This window comes from Ylistrum balloti, unplaced genomic scaffold (genome assembly GCF_031769215.1).
Source record: "Ylistrum balloti isolate Yb309-2 unplaced genomic scaffold, AGI_CSIRO_Ybal_v1 Utg369802, whole genome shotgun sequence".
Classification (NCBI taxonomy): Eukaryota; Metazoa; Mollusca; class Bivalvia; order Pectinida; family Pectinidae; genus Ylistrum; species Ylistrum balloti.
This window is the reverse complement of record NW_026781979.1, coordinates 1,116,553-1,142,439: the sequence shown is the minus strand read 5'-3', so window position 1 is coordinate 1,142,439 and position 25,887 is coordinate 1,116,553. Positions and strand designations below refer to the sequence as shown.

At 35.1% G+C, this 25,887-nt stretch overlaps 2 protein-coding genes across 2 annotated transcripts; one reads left to right on the top strand and one right to left on the bottom strand.

Annotated features, from left to right (window-relative positions):
- The first annotated feature begins 2,127 nt into the window (after positions 1-2,127).
- On the top strand, positions 2,128-8,493 carry LOC132544587 (uncharacterized). The gene is made up of 4 exons (XM_060208204.1): positions 2,128-2,169; positions 2,973-3,057; positions 4,013-4,229; positions 6,749-8,493. The coding sequence occupies exons 2-4, from the start codon at positions 3,010-3,012 to the stop codon at positions 8,491-8,493; spliced, it is 2,010 nt and encodes a 669-aa protein (XP_060064187.1). The 5' UTR covers positions 2,128-2,169; positions 2,973-3,009.
- A 795-nt stretch (positions 8,494-9,288) lies between these two features.
- Positions 9,289-24,982, bottom strand: LOC132544618 (gamma-glutamyl hydrolase-like). The gene is made up of 10 exons (XM_060208241.1): positions 24,926-24,982; positions 20,840-20,964; positions 20,309-20,420; positions 18,795-18,845; positions 18,548-18,632; positions 17,835-17,970; positions 16,425-16,531; positions 15,059-15,152; positions 14,648-14,785; positions 9,289-14,179 (listed from the first exon to the last, which is right to left on the bottom strand). The coding sequence occupies exons 2-10, from the start codon at positions 20,934-20,936 to the stop codon at positions 14,034-14,036; spliced, it is 966 nt and encodes a 321-aa protein (XP_060064224.1). The 5' UTR covers positions 20,937-20,964; positions 24,926-24,982; the 3' UTR covers positions 9,289-14,033.
- Between the last annotated feature and the right edge of the window lie 905 nt (positions 24,983-25,887).

Sequence of the window (25,887 nt, the reverse complement as noted above, 5' to 3'; positions counted from 1 at the left end):
CAATAGATTGGTTGTGTTGTAAGACAGAGGAATAGTATATATCACTGGTTTCATAAACATTTTATACAATAATATAGCATTGGCTGATATAAAATACATAGCATACATTGGTTGATATACAATACAGGTATTAAAATATGATATAGATTGGTAATTCAACAGTCCAGAACGTTACACATTATAGTAGACACTTTTGAATGAATCATTCCTGGTGAAAGTGATATGGTGTTGCGTTTGCGTACTCCATGATGTCGATTCTCTGAGCCTAAAGGCACTCGATGTGTCCATATCCCTTCCCAAGAGGTCTAGTTGCTTCTCCTGTATCGTGCTGTATCTTGTTGATTTCGTTGACGGCAAGAATCTCTTGGAACTCTTTGATAATATTGTATATGTTGGGATGCCATCTGTTACCCACAACTCATCTACTCTTTCCAAAGGTATAAAGGGTAGCACGGCAGCTTAGGCGGACAAGTCCGTTGATATCGTTCTCATCTGTTGCTGATGTCCAGTTAGCTGGGGTTTTCTCTAGATGCACTGATGAAAGAGGCAAAAGGCATCCCTTGATGGTCACTCCTTCAAACAATGGACGTGTGCATTGTGGACAGGTGTCTTGAAGTCAACAAAGGCTGTTATAGGACATCTAGAAGAAGATTAATCGGTCGATGTCGTCCTCAAGTAATAGTCAAGTAAAAAGATGCTAGGTCTTGTCACGTAGTAGGATATAGACAAGTGGATACATTACTACTAATTATTTAACGGAGGTATTTATGTGAGGTAGATGGCATGGGTAATTAAAAAAAATCAACCATTGTTAAAGGTAGAAAGGTGGTCGGTTGGCGAAGTTGTAATGCACTCGTCGTAAAAACGTGTGGATTACCTGTCTGACCACGTGGATTTTCCCAGGGTACTCCGGTTTTTCCCTATAGAAAGACACATCGCGCGCTTTCATCCCGACCAACAAGAGTGATTGATATAAGTTGTAATAAACTTGTTTCGCAATTGTTATAAAATAAAATTTATTTAAAGGAAGAAGTCTTAAATTATCTGTTGATATGAATACTTTTTAAATTCTTACTTGAGTAATTAAGGCTTATCATATAAAAAATAATTTCAGCTAGATATCGTCCGATTTCCATAATACATGGTATGTAAATATGATTTTACACCAAAAACATGATAATAAAGGTGACATTCCTTTTTCGATTGGACAAGATGGCCGACACATAGCGGCTTATGTTTGGTTGAAATTTAGATTTCAAGGAAATTCGTTTATAGGTATTGTTTGACATCAGTAACACAGTGATTGAGTCCATATTCTGAATTAAGCAAATGGTCCCTGAGAGTTTCTCATTTCTTATCACACTTAATACTATATACATCAATTACGACCGTGAGGGTGTTTGGGGGACATATGTAACGGTAATCATTACAACCAGTACTTGTTTATCATTGTAACTGTTTGTCATTAAATGATAAATGTAATCCCTATAGCCAGACCATATATACCCTTACATATGGCAATGTAGTGCTGTTGTAGAATCCTCGAAGTTATCGGTCGAATCAAGCCTTTTTAATGGATGATGTTTTATGCAGCACTCTATAGCTAGTTTCTCATAGTTATGGTGATCTGGTTTATTTGTAACAACTTCGTCCTACGTATCTAGCCTTAACACCGATAATTGTAAAGGTTGTGGTTAATATACTTTTTACTATCTTCAACACATTTTACGTATTAGCAATACAGACGTACACATTGCTATATAACTTTCCTTGCTGTAAAATGACCTGATATGCAAATATCTCTGAATAGCAACACTTTAAAATGATCCTTGTTCTGAATGTTAACCCAAAACAAGTCAAGTGTGAAATATAGTAAATGTTTGTAAATCTAGGACAGGATATTACTTAAGAATGAAACAAACTATGCATTGAATATATCTTAACTTTAATCCTTTACCAAAAAGAGGCTTATAATTTTGAATACACCACTGGGATTTTCCATGTGAACCCGGATATCTAAAAATAGAATCATATATATATAGTATATATAAATACTGTACCCCTTAAACATTTGAATGTTTATGAGAGGATGCATCGTGTGTTGCCAATACAGGTGGTGCAAGAAAACAAATAAAATGTGAATCCAGTGTTCAGCAATTACACATGCAGGTATGTCAAATAATCAAGATATTTAGAAATTTGCATTTATTTGTCTTTAATTCCTTGTAATGTAGATCCATTGAAATATCACCTATCTAGTTTTATTTAACGTAATGATTGTGACATACATCTGATAGTTTCTGTACATTGAATGCCATGCCGAAACTGAAGTGGATATTTGTATTATCTATAAATTTAAATTACAGAAATTATGTAATATTACGGTGATATTTTGAAAATAACACGTGTTTCTTTTTTTTAATAAGCTATAAACAAAATGGCTGCCACTCTCGTGTTGTTTACCGTTAATTGAAGAGATCAAGGATACGATTGCACAATTACAGAGGCAGACACAGTTAAGATTATTTGTTCTAACCATATTACTATGTATACTATCAGTTAATTTTCCAAGTAAGAGAACGAAAAGTCTAATCATAGAAGCGATAGTACTACAGGTCAGGGGTCATATACATGCAGATAGACAACTCAAGAGTATTTAAAACATTACTACAGTCCAATTATAATACGCCATAACCAAATGGAAATATATTATAACACATTACAAGGAATTTCAATGATGTACAATGACATACTCAGACATGTTTATGACAAAAGGGAATATTCTCGTATTTATGACGTTTTGCTAAAACACACACGTTTCGTGTTACAGACAAAATGTAGGTCACTCGTTCATAGCGATCGGTCAATGAATCGCCTTTTAAGTACATGTACATTACATGCCTATTGTGACGTAATTCTCCTCCAAAGTAATCCTTATTGATGTGTAACTGAGGTTTGCTTTATATTTGCAGTTTCAACAACATGGAATACACACGTACGATATAGTTTATGAACACTGCATACAGTACAATGGCCGATATCACATCGTGTCTACAGGTATATATATATATATATATGTCCATATTTAGACCAGGAAGTCCTCCTGTAATAATTTTGTATTAACAACTTCAATCCTTTTAAATACAATATAATTATTACGTAAAGTTTTAAATCTTCTAAAGAATATATTTCTTACAGTCATTGAATTCACTTTTGCAAAATATAAAGCCAAACTGATGGTACGCTTTTCACTTTTGTCTTTTTTGTTTTGTTTTGTTTTTTATTCGAAAAATAAACAGAGGATTTTTCATACATAAAAGCAGCAAGGAAGTTTGTTTATAGACCATTGCTATACAAATATAATTCCTAATCATCTGCTTAGTGCGTGGTTCATATACATACGTACATGGTAGTATCTCATTTATCTTGGAGTCAAACGTTGTGTTGGTCACAGTAGGCCGAAGACCATCTGAAATCCAAGGCGTTCCCTTTAATAAGTGAACTTTACAGAATGCATAAAGAGTTCACATTAAAGTAAGCAAATTGTTAGTTCAGTCCAATGAAAAGATAAAAAAAGGAAAAATGAAAGCATTATTGTCGTATTTTTTCGTATTTTCCATTGACTCAAATTTTAACCACGTTCCTCTCCATAGCTCAAATGCCACTATACAAAATATCTTCATTATCTCCTACGAATTGAAAGCAGAATAAATTGTATTTCGTTACTTTATTTATAAAAAATAAAAGTGTATAAACAACGTGTCATCTAACTGTTGGAAATCTGGAATAAGATTTTTGTTGAGTTGAGTAGTTTGAGTGTTTATTGGTATGAAACAAGATTTCTAACATGAAAAATCGATTGTTTTCCATCAGCATTTTTGGTAACTTTTATTGAAATATTACTCTTGAATAAGAGAGTCAAGCCATGATGCTACAGATATCTATTTGCCGAATTATTAATTGACAAGTTGGGTAATATAATTCTAAATAAAACAGTCTGCTATAATTTCAGAATATTTTGGAGAATCAAAAACAGATTCAAGAAGCCACAAGACTTAACAGTGTAAACATAGCCAGAATGTATGGCGAATTCACGCAAAGCACGGCCAGTATCAAAGCTCTATTACAAGTCCTGAACCACCGTATCGAGAACAACGTATTTTCCTCTCCAGTGCCACAACCGAATTACGAATCACGTCACAGATCACATCCGGGTCTTACACGCACAGGTACAGTAGAAATAATATATTTATAAAGGGAAAAAATCATTAAAAAAAAAAAAAAAAAAAACAGCTGAATACTATGTATATCAGATATCTTGAGTACAAAAACAAGAAATTATCATTCAAAAACTTTCAACAAGTCTCGCCAAATCATCCTTATGAGTCCTATGATATCATTACAACAACCGATTTTTCATTATTTCATTTCTCAACACTTTTCAATGCCTTGAGCGCTACATTAATCAGGTGTTATATACTAAGTGTATTATGTGTATCTAAATAAAGGACTAAAGGAAGTGGTAAATGGAATGACAAAGATCTTACAAAGTGTATGTTTTAAAATGATAAAACCCACTGACCCTAGAATATGTAGAAGTTGAAGGTACTCATGATCGCCTTTCTGGACTTGGCTACTGGTAATATCTCTTGACTATTGGTAGAATGTCTGGCAAGAGACCGAAGGGTCACTATAGCCTCATCAGAATCATCTGTATTAGTGAAGATGAATACCATAAAGAAGAATTCAAGCTATAGACCAAATTCAAACCTCAACAGCTAGGAGCTGTATTTTCCATTACTCCTTTCAACTAATCTGTACATATTGAGTATATTTATCGTCCAAGAAAATATTAACATTTTCGTTTTTAAGTCAAAATATTAACCAGTCATGCCATGAATTTCCATATACAATTAACGACGACTGCAAACATAGGTTTCCTTTCAACGAAAAAAGAGTTGATAAATTATTGCTGGCGATTGTACACGAAATTATCACTAGAATGTTGAGCTTACTCGATTTACAAGACTGATATAACACAAATAAGAAAAAAATCATAAAGGCTTATTAACTTTTCAAGAGTTTAAACAAGCTTTTCATAATTTGCTATAAATTGATAATTAGACTCAAAGCTTATACCAAAATATGAACACGTAATCAAAACTGTCGCCGATATTAAAATAATTACTAACCTTTATAAGCACAAATTTGATGACGCAATTTCGGTAGGAGTTTTAGGTTACCACCAGAATTTATCATAAATAGCTAGCTTTACACTACTAGTCTGTCTTGTTTGGTATTAATGTTTTTTATAAGTTTTTCAATTAATTTATTATAATCAGACAACTGTCAAAAGTAAAAAGTATTTCAAATATCTATTTGATAAATCGTTTGATGAACTCGATCTCGGAGACATTGTGGTACCACGGATATTGATATGAAATCCATGGTGGTAGGCCTACCGAAAATGAAACAAAAGTACAAAGTTCCGATTTTAGAATAATGTCGGAAATCATTTACGCTTTAAAATATGTATGATCATTTATGCAATACTGATATCTTTCATAGAATAATAGAGTCGTGGAATGAAGATCTTATCGCCAAAAAGTATGGACGAAGGGAGATAAATCGAACATTGTCGAAGATATATTTTTTTCTTCCTAACAACGATCAAGCGACATAGCAAACCTGCATGAAACATTTCCAAGTTGTCATGTAAAACACCACATCGCATAACATTTTTGCGTTTTCCATTTTGTTTATCTATCTTTTACGTATATTTATAAAATAACTGCATCAACTATTTCATGTCCTTTCCGCGTTATTTGGTCATTTTTCTGGTATAAAAATCTGGTCCAGGCCAAAAAAAAAAAGAAAAAAATGAAAAAAATGAGAATGTTTATTATTGGTGTGACCATTTAACAATTGATACTGTTACGAGTGATAATGATAATAATAATGATAATAATAATAATTCTTAACGGCTCGTCAACGCATAAAAGGTCATTAGGACCATCTAACGGTAAAATACACAGCGATCCAAAAGGAAACAACATTAAACAAACCAAAAGGTAAAAGACAAATGTCAAAAATCTTAAATGGGTATGTTAACACAAAAGATTAAAATGGTACGTCATAGTCTATTATATAGACCAACATTTTTCAGATAATGTAGAATTTTACAAATCGCAACAGTTTCAAAAAGGGATTTTAGACCTGTAATGTTACGATAAACATTCTCGAGTAGACAGAAGGTCAATGCAGTCCAATAGAAAATGTTTAACGGTGAATTGCTCATCACATCCTATGCACCGAAGATGAAGTTAACCTATCCATTAGGCACAAATTACATTTTAATTCACTTTATAAATAAAAAATCAGAATTCAATTCTTTCTTCTGTGTTTATGATTAAGGTGATATAGTGTAGAAAACGAATTTAATCTGACAGCCTGAATGTAACATTAATGTCTGTTTTCTTCTCCTTGCCTTTTTTTTTTTTTTTTTTGTTTTGTTTTTTGTTTTTTTGTTTTTTGTTTGTTTTTTTGTTTTTTTTTTTTGTTTTTTTTTGTTTTTGTTTTTGTTTTTTCCCCACTTCTTTCATTGATGAAAACACGAGCATGCAGTCCTCACTGACAGCTTTATAAAAAGGAAAAAAAAATGAGATGATAGTTAATCAATCCCAGACAGCGTTGCGTGAATCCTGACGTGCATACATGCGGATTTGTATCTTTTCTTTCCTCTTTATAGGTGGCGACGGTGACGTAAGTGGTATGGAAGGTGTACACAAAGAATGCTTACAAGAATATTTTGAGTACATCGTCAAAGAGCTAACGGTAGATGGCACTACTCTCATCGACGAATTACAAGAGGATAGTTGTCTAACAGAGGGCGAGGCGTCCGACATTCGCTACCAAAAAGACACAAAGGCCAGGATACGTAAACTTATATATGCCATTTACACCCGGGACAAATCTGCATTTGATATATTTATGAAGAAACTTAAGAGTGACAATTTCCATGTTTATGAAAAAATCCAACAGGCTTATTCCAGCAAACTGAATGAAGGTCCTAGAGCATCAAAATGTTTGATATGTGTAGTAAAGCGAGACGTTGACATTCGACGTGTTGCTGACAAACTTTGCAGTCATTTTATCATAGATATGGACTACTTAAATACTTTGCTGTCATATTCAGATCATAGTCTACCTAAAGTTCGTAAAGAATTCTGGAGCCATGTTTTCTTTCAAATAGACAACTCTAATAAGAAGTCAGATCAAATTCAACAGTTATGCAACGCTTTGTCTGAAAGCAACTACAAGAAGCACGCAGAAAACCTGCAGCGTTGGTCACACCCACAATTGGCATGCAGCTGCAGTGTTTATTCAAGGTTGTCTTTCCCGGCCAACTTTTCAGATTCATTTAGTACAAGTGCTAGTACTGGTGACTTGAGCACAACGTCCAATATCCGATCCCAGAGTCGGACAAGTTTGCAGTCTGTGTCTTCCCTAGAGGGAGATGCTGGCAACTTGCCTTACACTGTGGCGTGGTTAAACAGTTCGCCGGCACCAAATGCTAAGGATGAACCATGGCCTTACCCAGGCTCTCAGAACAACCTTCAATATTCACAAGCGATTCACACAGAAGATTCCGTGTATTCTCTATCTAAAAGTACCGAAGAGGAACATACTAGCTCTCTATCCATAAAACCATTAGCCAATGAAGTGAAAGAAAATTTGGTTATAAATGACAGACAAGATAAACCTAGCGGATCCTTATCCCAGCCAACATCACTTGCCAATGAGAAATCACCCAGGAGTAAGCCTTATCCTCCAGATGTATCAACAGATGAAGTGGAATCCAGATTAAAACCAAGTCGACTTGAGCTTGATGTAGATACAGCAAGAAAACTCGGCCAAAAAATCTTGGAAGCAATTGTCACACCTTTACCGGTCGTAGATGTCTACACTGGACGGAAAAAAATGTACACAAAGAAACGTCACACAAGAACAAGGTCTGACGAGAGTTCGAAGATTAGGCTGGAAAACGATCAACATAGAATTGGAGAACAGAACAGATTGCGGCTTATAAATGGACTGCTGGACACTCCTGAAAGAGGCATATCTGAAATTTTCTCAAGAACTAAGCATACTCGATCAAGGAGTCTGAATGAGGACCAGACTATTTCTGCATACTTGATGGATAAAGTGGACATTGACCATAAACAGGATCAGTGTATTACAGACAACAGACCTTCAGTAACTACTCCTCCAGGTAATAGTGCTTTGACACAAACATTCCCTGACAAAAATGACTCTGTCACATTTACCCAACAGTTAAGTACGTCGGATGGAATCAACAACCCCAAATTGGTCACAGATCAGATAATATTGACGCCATCCAGACACCTTGAACCGCTCTCATCTGGACTGGGGACGCGTCCAAACAAAAAATCATCTAATCCTAGACGGCGAAAACCGATGGCACGGTATTGAGTATAAAGAAAGGAAATATTGCGATCTATTGGAACACAACTCTGTAAATATGTTTCTCTGAACAATTTATTTTGTGAAAGTGAATAAAACTGAATTGAATTGAAAACCCGAAAAGAATGTATTATAGGTATACCAATCACAACACAAAGATTTGATACTTATTGACAATCATGTTTAACACGTGCATTATTTCAGAATCATCACAATTACTTGATTTGAATTTAACCAAAATACATATCTTTGGTATCAAAGTTTTCAAGATATCTTGTTGTGGGCAACATGCATACTCATCTTACATATTTGTATTACTAATCTTTAGAGCCAGTGAAAAAGGTTGTTTATATATATTTATTGACAGGTTTCATGTATTTAACGGGGAATCAAACAGTTTTTAACAATGTGTTCATCCCTCCTCTGCATTTGCATTGATGCCAGATTAGAATTCAACATGTGATAAAAAGTATACCATACTTGCAGATTTAATTTATCTGCGACTTTCAACATTCGGATGAATTTTCCTTGATTACGATGAATTCACAATTCAGTATAATGTGATGATAATTTCTCCAATATGTTGAGTTATATACTGTATATTCTGTAAATCAAATATCGGGAAAAAGAATTCATTTTCAGAATTAAAATGACTGTTATAATTGTACAACTAACTTTCACAATAAATATGTTATTTGTTGTATAATGATGTAATTCAACAAGGGAATATATTGAAAACAGATATTTTATTGATCAAAATATATTTCTTTTATCATTAAAATATGATAAAACTGAATTCAGACATTTTTCATATATATCAGTTATGTATATATCATTGCATCATCAAAGAAAACTTGACAATATCTTGAAAGTTAAACACTTTGTGAATGCAATATGCATGCTCTATATAATTCATATACAGGTTCCAGTAATATTAGGTGTATACACATGTATTCCTGTAAAACCATGTATACATCATATTATATCATAGGGTCAAGCATTATATTTTATATTAACACAATGTATCATTTGATATTCACTTTCAAATGCAGAGAAAGGGCATGTGTGATACTTAAACTAACACCACATGTATAGCAATAACACTTCGAAACAAGGTGGGTATTAGCTTAATCCATCTGTACTTTTGCCTATAACATCAATAACAGATCGATACAAGTAAAATAGATAAGGAAAATGAGAAATACCAGTATTCTAGGTGTCAATTGAGACAGATGTATCGAAAGACATGGTGAAAAAAGCATCAATTATGTACACTGTAATTTAACATTTCATCATATACATGTATATTGACACTTGTTTTCAAACTGTCAACTAAATAGTGCAGTACCAAAGGAATACAACTTACACATTAATTATCTACATGTACATGTGAGAATTCAAAAGTCAATATACACATAAAAAACAGAAATAAATTAAATTACAAGAGTACCTGTTACTATTAATAATGTTATTACATTGAATATAGTTCTCTTAAATAATTCATGTCTCTTATTACATGGAAACTTATTACATCATTTACACTGAAACTCAAGCAGCAATTTATTTGGGGAAATTTTTGCAGAAGTTTAACATTTACTTATCTAACCATTTGATATAGTATTAATTAAAATAAAACAAAGTATAATGTTGATTTGATATACTTCTTACAGTGCAATAATATAAAATAATAATTTCAACAGAACTTAAACATTCTGATGAAAAGCAATAAACACTAGAGTTAATGAAGTATTAACGGCTAGTACAAGCTAACCTTGACATATCACAATGAACACCATTTTGACAGAAAAATTGGAGGAGCATAACCTGTCGATAGATTCATAAATATATTGGACATTGTATACAAGTAAGATCTTTTTTCATAGCACCTAAGCATATTGTAATTGACAAACATGTACAATGTAACGTTAATCATGAAAAATAGCTCCGCAAACACGGGCAATACCCCACAGCCTTATTATAAAATTGGGTGCAGGGCTAAGATTGTGAAGAACCTCAACAGGCTGTGTAGGTCCATAGGCCCAACATATCCAGCGAAAATGGTGATCGCTGGTGATGTCGTTTTGGAGATAATAAGCGGTATGCAATTGTTGACGGACGGACAGATGGACGGATGTCGTGCGTGATCGCAATACCCCACACCCTTTCCGGCTGTGGGGTAAAAAAGGCACAGCTTATCAGTAAGTAAAATAATGTACAAAAATGTATTTCCTCAAAGTTTGAGCAAATTCAAAATTACTACAGTGTTGACAGACAGCCATCATTTGAAGATCATTCCTAATACATATCATCAATTAAATGAATAAAGAGCAGAAAATAGGATTTACATACGTTCATATGTAGCGCACTAAAATCAGGATTTTGCAAGCAGTAAATCCATTTTGAAGATGGTATTATTTAGTAAAACTAAATTAATAAAATGGTTTTAGAAAATGGTAATGAGTTCTAATTGCATACAGGTATTAATTGCATAAATATTGAGAGCATATACAACTGACATCAAAGTGCATTACACCTATTGTTAAATAACTTCTTAAAGATTTTAATAGTGAAAATATTCTTGCTCCTTTTCTCTTCAATCACCCCTCTCCCCTATTAAAAAACTCCTTCTCCAGTTCCATAATTCTCTAAAGTCCAGAATTCTCCCCCTTTCTATTTCCTCACATCAACATCTCTATCATGCTCACTTCTCTGTTACTGCTTCCTTTTACTCCTTCCTCATGCTTGTACCAACCCCTTGAAGTATGTAACTCCTTCCCCTACCTCTATAACAATGGCTCCTTCCTCATGTCTGTACCAACCCCTTGAAGTACATAACTCCTTCCCCTATCTATCTACCAATGGCTCCCTCCACATTTCTTTAACTCCCCCCTACTATCCATAACTCCTTCTTCAAAATCATAACTCCACCATCTTGTTTATAATCATAACTTCTCCCAAGATCTCTAACTCTACCCTCTCATATATACCTCCTTTCCCAAATCTGTTACTCCTCTGCCATGTATATACTTACATCAGATCTGTAACGCCACCACTCTTCCATACATAACTCCCAAATATCTACATTTCTTCCACTGGAGTCTGACGTACAGTCAATAAATATGGATATACACAACTATTGGAACAATGTTTATGATATTTTGATTGCATTTAGAAGTAGAGCTTGGACCAAAAGGGCACATTATAAACACTCACAGAAATGATAAGTAGTTCACGAGAAGTAGAGCTTGGATCAAAAGGGCACACTATAACCATTCAAGGAAATGATAAGTAGTTCACGAGAAGTAGAGCTTGGACCAAAAGGGCATGATATAAGCAGTCACGGAAATGATAAGTAGTTCACGAGAAGTAGAGCTTGGACCAAAAGGGCACGATATAAGCAGTCACGGGAATGATAAGTAGTTCACGAGAAGTAGAGCTTGGACCAAAAGGGCACGATATAAGCAGTCACGGGAATGATAAGTAGTTCACGATTGTTTCAGTGAAAATTTTATTTTAATATAGATTTCTGTCAATTTACTGCTTCAGATTGGTGTGACTCCTCCTTCTGTTCTTACCTCCATTACTCCTTAGCTTCCTCAAGTCTATGACTGCTCCCACATGTTTATCTCTCCTCCCTTACTTTTATAATTACATACTCATAAGGGTAACTCTTTCCTCACGTCTGTAACTGCACACTCATAATGGTAACTCCTTCCATACATCTGTAACTGCACACTCATAATGGTAACTCCTTCCATACATCTGTAACTGCACACTCATAATGGTACCTCCTTCCATACATCTGTAACTGCACACTCATAATGGTAACTCCTTCCTCATGGCAATAACTGCACACTCATAATGGTAACTCCTTCCATACATCTGTAACTGCACACTCATAATGGTAACTCCTTCCTCATGGCAATAACTGCACACTCATAATGGTAACTCCTTCCATACATCTGTAACTGCACACTCATAATGGTACCTCCTTCCATACATCTGTAACTGCACACTCATAATGGTAACTCCTTCCTCATGGCAATAACTGCACACACATAATGGCAACTCCTTCCTCACGTCTGTAACTGCACACTCATAATGGTAACTCCTTCCATACATCTGTAACTGCACACATATAATGGCAACTCCTTCCTCACGTCTGTAACTGCACACACATAATGGTAACTCCTTCCATACATCTGTAACTGCACACTCATAATGGTTACTCTTTCCTCATGTCTGTAACTGCACACTCATAATGGTAACTCCTTCCATACATCTGTAACTGCACACTCATAATGGTAACTCCTTCCATACATCTGTAACTGCACACTCATAATGGTAACTCCTTCCTCATGGCAATAACTGCACACACATAATGGCAACTCCTCCCTCACGTCTGTAACTGCACACTCATAATGGTAACTCCTTCCATACATCTGTAACTGCACACACATAATGGCAACTCCTTCCTCACGTCTGTAACTGCACACACATAATGGTAACTCCTTCCATACATCTGTAACTGCACACTCATAATGGTTACTCCTTCCATACATCTGTAACTGCACACTCATAATGGTAACTCCTTCCATACATCTGTAACTGCACTCTCATAATGATACCTCCTTCCATACATCTGTAACTGCACACACATAATGGTAACTCCTTCCATACATCTGTAACTGCACACACATAATGGTAACTCCTTCCATACATCTGTAACTGCACACTCATAATGGTAACTCCTTCCTCATGGCAATAACTGCACACACATAATGGCAACTCCTTCCTCACGTCTGTAACTGCACACACATAATGGCAACTCCTTCCTCACGTCTGTAACTGCACACACATAATGGCAACTCCTTCCTCACATCTGTAACTGCACACACATAATGGCAACTCCTTCCTCACGTCTGTAACTGCACACACATAATGGCAACTCCTTCCATACATCTGTAACTGCACACACATAATGGCAACTCCTTCCTAACGTCTGTAACTGCACACACATAATGGTAACTCCTTTCATACATCTGTAACTGCACACTCATAATGGTTACTCTTTCCTCATGTCTGTAACTGCACACACATAATGGCAACTCCTTCCTCACATCTGTAACTGCACACTCATAATGGTAATGCCTTCCTCATGTCTGTAACTGCACATTCATAATGGTAACTCCTTCCATACATCTATAACTGCACACTCATAATGGTAACTCCTTCCTCACACTGTTACTGCACACTCATAATGGTAACTCAAACTACACTCTCATAATGGTAACTCAAACTGCACACATCATAATGGTAATTCAAACTGCACACTCATAATTATATCTCAAACTGCACACTCATAATGGTAACTCCTTCCTCATTTCAATAACTGCACACTCATACTTATAACTCCTTCCTCACTGCAACCCATCTTTACAACACCTATGTTTTTGTAAAACCCAGTTGACAGTGCTTTTGGTTATTACACTTACCTCGGGTCACATTAATTAGCTACCTGGATCATTTCATGCAAATGTTTTCATAGATCACACAAGCACATATGAATTATGGGTGAAGTTGAAATAATAGTCCTCCTGAAAACGTTTGTCCTTAGAGAAGTGAGGATTGTAATTGCTGATCAGAGTAGACAGCAGTGTGTCCATGTCAGGGAATTGGTGGGCACTCTTCCGACCTACACAGGGAAAATAACACAACTTTGAAACCTAATACTGTAACTTGGGAGGTGTACCACGTAGCCACAGCATCAATCATAGGACACAGAAATGGTGTTCACCTCTCTGTCTTTTTTTCAGACATAGAAATCCGAGTGAGAATCGTTTTGTCTTATTTTCAAGAACATAGATGTTATAGATATTTAAATCATGAGAGAACAGGATTCAGAAATAAACAAACCAGTCAACTGAGATTGCTACAGAGCACGATGTGACACATCCAGGCAACCCAGTGCACTGGTGGTACAGGTATGGTATCCCTTGACAAAGGGACACATACATGTAACAGTAGGCTATTATACTGGTGTCTAGGGTTTGTCTAGGGTTTCAAAGACTATCTGCCTTTAGAACAGTGTATTACTGGTGGATACTAAAAACATATATCAATTGGTTCCCTTAGAACAGTATAAAAATGAAAGTCAACTTACATTCTTCCACAAAGAAGTTAGCAAAATACTGTGTAACCTTTACACCTCTCTTGGTATGAGACAGGGCATCACCAAGATCCCAGTCATAGGGAACCTTCTCAGGGTGCCATTGAACTCCATAAATAGGATATTTTTTAGCTGTAAAATAGCCCAAAAAAACCATTTTCATTTGACAGTTTTGGTGATAATAAAATACCTGGTTATAACTTATGTGTAATCCTATTTTTTCAAAAACATCAGGAAGTATAATCCTTGTGTCCAATACATCATGTCATTTTTGCCTGAATATTCAGAAATATGTTTGTGGCAGATATAGAAACAGCACGTTACTAGGGTGAAGTGTACTTTTACATTTTTCTCTACAAACTTCTGTAACATTTCCAATTTGACAGAATGTATGTGATGACTCACCTTCAAATGTAGATATAAATTCTTCCCCATTGTTTGCTACATTGGTGGACAATACTCTATAAAAGGACTGCAGCGCTTGGTTCTGGCTGAAATTCTACAAAGTAAATGTGTGTGGCATATAAAATTTAAAACTTGCTTGTAGAATGTTTTACTTACACGAAGATAAAAAAAAAATCATAGACTGATATCTAAGATAAAACCACAACATAAAACATTATCTTGCGTGTAGGGTTGAACAGCATGTTATTGTGAGGTGTTTGTAGATATTTAGAATATGATATAGGTTGCTATCTCCAAACGCCTCACAATAACATGCTGTTCAACCCTGGTACTATGTAGATATATAGAATACAATATGGGTTGCTATCTCCATTGTGTGTAGAGGTACTCATATAGGCTGTTATGGTGAGGAGTTTGGAGTTGACTACCTACCTTTTGTGTAGAGGTGTTTCCTTACAGAGTTTGGAGGTGACAACTGTGTGTATAGAGGTACTTACCAGTTACACAGGATGTTATGGTGAGGAGTTTGGAGTTGACTACCTACCTTTTGTGTAGAGGTGTTTCCTTAAAGAGTTTCGAGGTGACAACCTTGTGTATAGAGGTACTTACCAACTACACAGGATGTTATGGTGTGGAGTTAAAAGGTGACTACTAACCTTTTGTGTGCAGGTACTTACAAAGGATGCTATGGTGAGGATGTTGGAGGTGCCAACCTACTTTGTGTGTAGAGGTGTTTCGTTACAGAGTTTGGAGGTGACTAACTACCTTTTGTGTGCAGGTTTGTGGGCTTGTGTGTAGCGATGTCATGGTGAGGAGTTCGGAGGTGATAACCTACCACCCTGAGCATGTGTGTATCAATGTTATGGTGAGGAGTTTAGAGGTGATAACCTACCTTGGGAGACAGTCCCCAATTGTGATGATTGGCTGGTGAGAATCTACCCTGAGCATGTGTGTAGTGATGTTATGGTGAGGAGTTTGGAGGTGATAACCTACCACCCTGAGCATGTGTGTATCAATATTATGGTGAGGAATTCGGAGGTGATAACATACCTTGGGAGACAGTCCCCAGTTGTGATGATTGGCTGGTAAGAATCTACCCTGAGCATGTGTGTAGTGATGTTATGGTGAGGAGTTTGGAGGTGATAACCTACCACCCTGAGCATGTGTGTATCAATGTTATGGTGAGGAGTGTGGAGGTGATAACCTACCTTGGGAGACAGTCCCCAGTTGTGATGATTGGCTGGTGAGAATCTACCCTGAGCATGTGTGTAGTGATGTTATGGTGAGGAGTTTGGAGGTGATAACCTACCACCCTGAGCATGTGTGTATCAATGTTATGGTGAGGAATTCGGAGGTGATAACCTACCTTGGGAGACAGTCCCCAGTTGTGATGATTGGCTGTTACATTGAATAATGTTAGGGAAGTCCATATGTCCATCGGTAAATCTTCCAAAAGTCGACTTTGTCCATAATCTACAAACAATTTGACAAATATCCCACTTGATATTTTTTGGTATCATCTGTTAGATATGTTGTAATTTCCAGAGGGCAGACAGATATATCTTGGACCTACTGTCAGGAGAGATCATGTTCATATAATATTGACATGGCCAAACTAAACTTTACTCTAGACAGGGACCATGATAACTATGGCTTTATCTCATGAATGATAAAAATCATTTAAAAGCTTATTAAATCATGTCTGTTTACATGGCCTGGTAGATGTACCTAACAGTTGGAGCAATGGACAGATGGATTCACCTGATGCAAGGACAAATGGACAGATGAATTCACATGATGCAAGGACGAATGGACAGATGTATTCACCTGATGCAAGGACAAATGGACAAATGGATTCACCTAATGCAAGGACAAATGGACAGATGAATTCACCTGATACAAGGGGAAATGGACAGATGAATTCACTTGATGCAAGGACAAATGGACAAATGTATTCACCTGATGCAAAGACAAATGGACAAATGGATTCACCTAATGCAAGGACAAATGGACAGATGAATTCACCTGATACAAGGGCAAATGGACAGATGAATTCACTTGATGCATGACAAATGGACAAATGTATTCACCTGATGCAAAGACAAATGGACAAATGGATTCACCTAATGCAAGGACAAATGGACAGATGAATTCACCTGATACAATGACAAATGGACAGATGAATTCACTTGATGCAAGGACAAATGGACAGATGAATTCACTTGATGCAAGTTCAGTAACCACAGAATGCCTCTGGCCACTGGGCAATACATAAATGTTCACAGTAGATGTCAGTAAGAAATTAACATAGGCAGATACATTATGATGAAACATCTGACTTATGTCTAGAATAATTTTGAATTTTACATATTATCTTTTTATAGTTCACAAGGACAAATGGACATATGAATTCACCTGATGCAAGGACAAATGGACAGATGAATTCTCCTAATGCAAGGACAAATGGACAAATGGATTCACCAGATGCAAGGACAAATGGACAGATGAATTCACCTGATGCATGGACAAATGGACAAGTGGATTCACCTGATGCAAGAACAAATGGACAGATGTATTCACTTGATGCCAGGACACATAAACAGATCAACGTTACTGCCAGCAGGTCAAATGGACAGATGTCTGTACTTGATGTTGGACAAAAAGATAGCCTGATCAATACCAACTGTCATCATTCTATCAAATGGTGAGCTAAAATCATCTTAGTTTCAAGATTTCAAGTAAAATAACCTTTTAATTTGTCTTGGTAATGACCTACCTGATGTAAGATTAAGGGGAAGCATTCCATGAGCATGTAGGTGACTGAGGAGGTTTTTTCCTGATGTGAGGACAGTCAGCTGCTGAAATCCCATACAGGTGCCCCACAGCGGAAAATAATCTCCTTGATCATTAGCCTGAAATATCAGCAAACATGTTTATATGAGAATAATTTGATAGTTTAGAACTGACCTGAGATGGCTCTCCATATTTTGATACTTGGGTAATGAACCATTTATCTCTTCATGATCAATCCAAGAATAGAGTATAAAAAGTAACTGCAATTCAGATTTGGTAGGTGATTTATATCTTGCCTGGATAACTTAAAGTATGTAGAGCAATGGAAGAATAGGCAAAACTAAGAGTAGGTCTAATCAATCACAACAAGCTTGAGCTAAGTTGAATTATCTTTAATAAGAAAACATGTTTTGTCTGCACTGAAAGATTCTTCCACACAATTTATTAACAAATTTCTTCCCAAAAATACTAATATTTAAAAACAGTATCAGTAAAAATTATAATAACATTGTATATGTAATGTTATATTGATCCTCATCAGATAACTGCCAGTTGTTTGTGGAATATTCCAAATAAGAAATTCTTTATTTAAAATTCTGCTGACAAGTAATGTCTGATGTTACACATCTTTAACCTTACATTTGTAGGAAAACATACATTGTACTTGGATGATACAACCTTTATCTGATTCATTACCTTCAGAGCCATGTTGTACAGAAGTTTCGCTGCTTTGGTAAAGTAAGATGTCAGGATATTGACACCCCCACCAGGAAACACCACACTGTAAACAGGTTAATATTTGTAAAAAGGCTACAGCATCTGACTAAAGGGAGATAACTTTCATTGCTAAAATGTGTTAACACATTTTTAATTATGCCTTTTTAAAATGCATGGTATTGATTTCATCAACATGTAAATAAAAGAGACAAATTTATCAACTCACCCATTAATACTTTTGAAGAGAGTTTCATAGTACTGGTCACTTTCCTTAACTCTAAAAAGAAAATCTCATGATTATTCATTAGGTCATTCTCATTACACAAAATTATGATATGTTTTTTTATAATTTCATGTATCCTTTGGAAATCCATATACACTATTGGTTTTATAAAAGGGAGACTATTAGGAATAATACTACTTCTTATTGATTTCACTAATAAATTTTGCTACATCATACAACAGGTGCTACACACTATATCAATTCATTCTTACAGATACAGTAACAGTGCATCGTTAATGCCATTATGTTTCACCTGCTGTACTTATCCTGAAAGAAACCAAGGTTGGCATCAAGCTTGGACTCAATGATAGAAATGGTTATACACTATAGTTGCAGTAAGGCTGATGTAAAACACGGATTGTTGAGTTTCTGTTGGACTAGACAAAGAATGAGCGAGTGTAGCTTAATTATGTCAAATATTAAATTGTACCTATTTCTTAATATTCCAAACATTTTGAAAACATGGGAATATGAACATAATAAAGAAAATGTTGAATAATTGAAGTTGAATGTATATCTATATATATATTAGAAAGTTTAAATTCCAGTTTTATTATTTTTCTATATCTACATACAAAAAAATTGTATAAATATGTACATATAGGTTTCACGTGCAAGTACATTCTGCATCAGTTAGATATTTATAATCAACACAGTAACACACATCAAATACATACCAAAAGAAACATACACTTCTGCCTTGCCAGATATATAAGCACCATTGTTATTTACAATGATAAATGCAAACAAAGGTTAATTAATATTTCAAGAAAAAACAACGTCACCCTATGTTAATAAGAAGTATTGATCAGGCTAAAACCATGTACCATCAGCGTATTGAGGAGAACTTAACCCACACAAGAAAACAGCAACTATGTGCTAGTTGTCATCACACATAATTACCGTCACCAAAATATGGTTCAGAGAGCAAAGGACACAGTTCCACTCCTACACAAAAGATGTGAGATTTAAGTCATTATATGCCCAACTTGTAAAGAACATTATGTTGGTAAAAAAGGAACAAATGTATTAAGTGAGAGAATTAGAATACCTTAACAACAAATACATTTACGAGAAACATAAAATTCCACTGACACGTGCAGAAAAGGAACTTTTTCCGTGTTCTATTCTTAACAGAATGGCAGATACTAGTATCACAAAAAGACCTTGCAAAGAGGATATTTGTAATATTGTTAACACTGTTACTAACTGGTCATTAACTCTATCATTTAGTTTCGTGATACCTTATAGGTAGTAACATCATTACCTCCCATACTGTTGCTATAAAACATGTCATAATGTCATTACTTAGTCATTAAAACAATTGCCTGAAGATAGCTCCTAGGCTTGTAAACCTTAGCAAACTACCCAGTTGACTATATATATATTACAAAATTTATCATACAGACCTCGAAAGCAAACTAATATGAACTCATGGGCAATTATTTTGTTTCTACCTGATGGGTACAACCATAGCTCCGCCCGACTCCAACCACTTCACATAGGTACTAGGAATAAATGTGTCGCCATGGTAACGATCATCAGGGTTACTGCTTTGAGCCAAAACACCTGTTTTATTTCAAATAAATTTTGTAAATTAATAGTAATCACACATTTATTTCAAAGTTTTTGAAATAGAAATCCAATTTTAACTCCTAATTCTGTTTCTGCTCCTCTAAGTACATGTACCTGGTATCCATGACATATGGAGTTTGACAGGCTCACAGAAAACACAATTTATTTTGTAGAAATAAGTTATCTGATATTAATAGCAAAGACAGTTACTTAGATAAGTACACTCAACTGAAGTTCTTGTACAAAAACCCCTTTTTGTTGTAATAACTGTGACCTCCACTTTTGATCTTCAGACTTCAAGAAAAGATCCAACTTTAAATTCAATTACTGACATCACAATACAATAGAAAAACAAATCTTTTCTGAGAGTTTCACTCACTGATCTCATCAATGCCTAATACAATTTTACTTACCGATAACTGGTCTTGAGTTTAACTTCCCATCACAAATATAAAGTCCCAGTATGATGGTAAAACAGATTACTAATATGGTGACAGTGCTATACATCATTGCCTGCTATTGGTGTGCATAAGGTATGCTGAATGAAGAAAGGAAAAAGTACAGAAGCATCAATAAAAGATATTACAAAGGGCTGATAAAATGTCAGTTTTATTTATCACACATTATCAGTTAAGTAAAAGGTAGAGACACCAGAGCGATCTTAGTGTCCACTTTTGTTTGTTCTTCTTTTGTTTTCTAAAGATTGGATATTTTCCCTTCTTTTTTCTTCTTTCCTTTTATTTGCTCTTAATTCAATTCAATTTCCAAATTCACCCAAGATTTAACAATATTTTTTCACTTTCAAATCAAAGAGTCTTTTTCTGTAAGTTCTAAAATTAAAAGGCCACAACTAGGTACTAAGGAGAATCTACATGTTAAATTTTAGAAAAAATGACAGACAACAGATCTAGATGCAGTGCTTTAATGAACAGGAGGGGTATACTGGAATATACTGGAATCACCTTATCTGTCTGGTTTGCTAGATGACAGAATGTCTGTATCTTCTAATCCTATGGCAAAGTGTAAGAAGAAACAATACATTCACAATAATACAAAGGATCACATATATTTGTAACTTTTCTTGCCTTGGTAACCTATCACTATATTCTGGTTTTCATTTAAAGCGCCATAGCTCCAAAACCATCTTTTCATTAATTTCTTTTTTTTTTTTAAATTTGATCAAATGTATCATGTCATGTAATGTGACAATTGTTTCCTAACACTGTTACCTTAGAAACTCAATATAGGTTTCTGGTAGGTCAAAATGAAGATATTGACTGATTAAGCTGGTTAAGCTGGCTTGGGATGTTTAAGGATTTACAAATAAAATGGAACCATACTGGTTGCCAATAGGTTGTCATGGCAACCAATTGAAGGTTTTGTTATGAGAAATCTTGTCCAAAAGCACTTCTTTTAAACTTCTAAAACAGTTTCAGTTGTTCAGAAATATGAATAACAAGAAGGTAAACATTTTCCCCAAAAAACAGTAATGGCAATGGTAATCTGCTCACAACACACAGATTTTTTGTAAAAGGAAAAAATTCCTGCATAATTCAATCAGTTTTATTCAATCTTGGTCAAATGGTGTAATGACTATAGTTTGACATATCAGGCGTTTCTTAACCATCATACCATGGAAACAAATGGAGGCCAAATTTTAGATATAACTTGATTCACCTTAAACAAAAACATCATCACCTTTGAGTTACATATATACAAATAAGGGATAGGTATTTTATTTTGGAAAGGAACAGGGAGTAGGTCAACATTTTTTCCTGGTGACAGTTTATCTTTAAGATAAATTACAGTTGGAATAAAATCTTTGATTTTAAGTCATCATTACAGTGGCATTTTGGCACCAGACATTATAGCCATTAAAAGATAATTATCACAGGCAGATGCTTGGTGTGTCCAGATAATCAGACATCTATCAAAAGCCTAATGACTTAGTATTATGATCAAGAGGAACTCACTTACAGGTTAAGCAATGTCAGCTGATAAAATAATCACTCCAGGAGAGAACGACAAATGAATATGGACCCTTCAGTTTGATAACGACTATTGATCCTAACATATTTCACATTGCTACAAGTGCATATGGGTCAGTCAGAGTTAATGATGACTCTTGTCAATGACATCAATTATCCTTTAAACTTCATCTGCAAGTCTGATGTTCACAGACAAATATATACCAGAGTGACCTCAAGGCAAGCTGTCTCAATTCTCCAAATATCTGTATTTTAACATAAATGCTAATTGGTGGGAATTATGGATTCAGTGCCATATACAATGAAGCCACTGGGCCCTCAGATACAGGTATATTGAATGTCCTTTGACAACATGTAACTAATCAGTTGTGAATTTGATTACAAAAATTCTAAAGTTGTTTTATTCATCTTATCAAAACAAAACCAATATTTGACCTCCCTGATAGGCAAATAAAAAACTTTCAGTAAACAACAAAGTTAGAACATATGGGCACTTAAAAGATACATAATTCAACACCATTAATTAATCATTGAATTTGAATTTCCATATACATGTAGCAACATGCATGACCTCTCACCAATTAAACACCTTAAACGTTTAAAAACAATTTCCCTGAACTTAGCTCTCATAGTCATACCTTTAATACATCATTTATTTAGCCAAATGGATCACAGCATTACCTTTTTTCCATTATCTGGTGGGGGTCCTATTGGAGCAGATGGACAAACATGTAATCTACAAACTTTCAATTGATAAAGGCTATAAATGTTAACAAGATGATTAAGGACATATGTCAATATCAATGCTACAATGTGCGCAACATAGATTATGGGACACAACAAAGACCCTCAAGCTAATGCCCTATCTAATTAGGGGCCTGTTCAGTCAACAGTCTTGGCCTATGTACACTCAAATAAAGATCCAGGGTGTATGGTAGTTCATGGCTCCCTAATCATTTGTGTTTCCATGCTGTTGTGATTGTATCACCAGGCAACACACTTTACCTTAAATTACCCTGGATTGTATGCCATGGGCTTCTTGTAAGATTTTCAGTGATTCACTGACTACTAAACGCAAACCTCTCTTCAATTTGACCTTGGCTGTTCATGGGGGTGATAAACCCAGCTAACAAGCAAACAAACTCTATATAATTACCAATTAACAACAATGTATATATCAGCAATCAAACTGATCCTTTCAAACAAAACTAGTAAAACCAATAAATCTGTATAAAGAATTCATTCAAAACTTAATACATAATTAGAACACTCACCAGGATGGCAGATTCAAAACCCTACCCCATCCCTGTTTCCCAATCAAGAATATAGTTTCAGTGGGGTTTTCCAAATAAGATTTCTCCGAGAGGCTTTCATTTTGTCACCAAGGCAACCAAACATATAGCAACCATTTCTTTATTTTGAAAATGCTCAATGTGCATCACACATTTTGTACATACAGGTAAATTTATGTGTGCAGAAAGTTTACAGTGACCAATTCATAACTTTTATACCTAAAATTATTCACAGTATGTCCTTGCATATACATGTCACATAGAACAAAATTCAAACTGTCTGCTTTAGATCTCCACTTTTTTTTAAACAATACTTCTGATAAGTTACATATAGTACAATGTATGTGTACATATATTTTTCATTATATATATTACTTGTATGTATATGTACATCTGTAGGTTGGTAAGTATTTCAAGACATACAAATGGGTTCGCATGTACAGGGATCAGATGTTCTATATACATGTATTATACTATTAAAATAGCAGGAATTATATACATATACATGTTCATTTCCTTTACCAGGGGATTGGGTTATATATAATTCATGTCAGTATAATAGCTATCATTCACATATATAGGACGTCCAGTTTCTGTGGATGGGTTTAATAGCTAATACTGTACAATGTACGTTTATGTACAATGTATTTGTACATGTAGAAGTATTTGTTTGTCAATGTTTATGGTTTTTGCGCGACGGGAGAGAGCAATGCCTTAATTGACAGTGCTTGGCGGGGGATAACTTAAACCCCTCGATTATTGACGCACCACAATTTTATCTCCAAGATGGTTCCAGTCTATCACAGTTGTTATGAAAATAGAGATCTTGTTTTATATAATATTGTTGAACGTCAGACTCCTCTTGTTACATACAACTGTACGTACATATGGATCTCAGAATTACTGTTGGTATATATGCGCAAGCAGCATATTCTTAAATTCACTCGGGTAATTCATATGGTAGAACAGAAAACATGCATAGATTTGCTACTATTCCAAAGAAAAGTTCTCATGCATCCGTGACGACAAGGAAATAATGCTACTTGCATTGATCATTAATACTGACACAAGAAAAACCGCAAAATGAAAGTAGATTTTTCTTTAGAAGAATGCGTTTAAAGTGTTGACTGTCTTTCAAGTTGGGGGTAATACTCTTAGGTAATTTTTTGCTGAAAGGATTATTGTTCTTCATGACTGTGAAGTTAACCGTGACGCTTACCTTATTTCTACGCAAAAAACGTCGTCACTGTTTCCTTTTCGGTTAAAATAGTGTTTTTGCATGGAGTGATCTCCCCTCTTGATTCGACTGTGTTGTTATATCCGGTTTAGATCAGAACCTAACAGGTTATGCCCACTCGCAGACATAATTATGATGACCACCATGGTAAGCAATATTTACACTCAACCAAAGTTGATGGCATGGTATGTGCGTTTGATAACACACACTGCGTCGAGCAAGACGTGTAAATGGTACCGTATATATGACTTTTAAAAGTAGAGAATCAAACCGGTGCGATATAGAATTCCGCTAAAACTACGAAGATGAGCTCTGTGTATGGTAATAAAAGGGAAACAATGTCCTTTTCGTCCCCAAGCGCCCTAAAAGTACCCCTTTTCGTCATTACTTCTCCTTTTCGGTCCTTTTCGTGGTTTACCCCTACCGCCATATAGTTGCTATCTACGAGCACGCCAAAACCAAAGATCGATGCTTGTAAAACGATCTTTGAAATTAGTCAAATATCGATTGAAACTTTATACATCTATAAAAGTCAAATTGATATTTAACTGATTGTACAATTAATATGTACGTTAATACACCAGGTGGAAGAGGCATGTTATGCACATCTGTTTTGACACCGTTAATTGCACGCGTACGCGATCCCCTATTGCAATGATCTCAGAGCAATTATATAATTAGAGTAAAATATCTAGCTCAAAGACACAATTACTGTACATACGATGTACAGAACAAGCCTAAAATGTCATAGTATTTGCACACTTGCTTTAAAGTTTACTTCATATACCATTACAATTAAGATTGTGATACAAGTCATTCATTTGTGAGAGATAACTATAACCAAAAATCACAGGCTATTATTTTTCTCACTTTAGCAAGAATTGGATGATATGTATAATTTTCATTATGTATAAGTGACTGAAAGAGTAGTTCTTTATGCCATA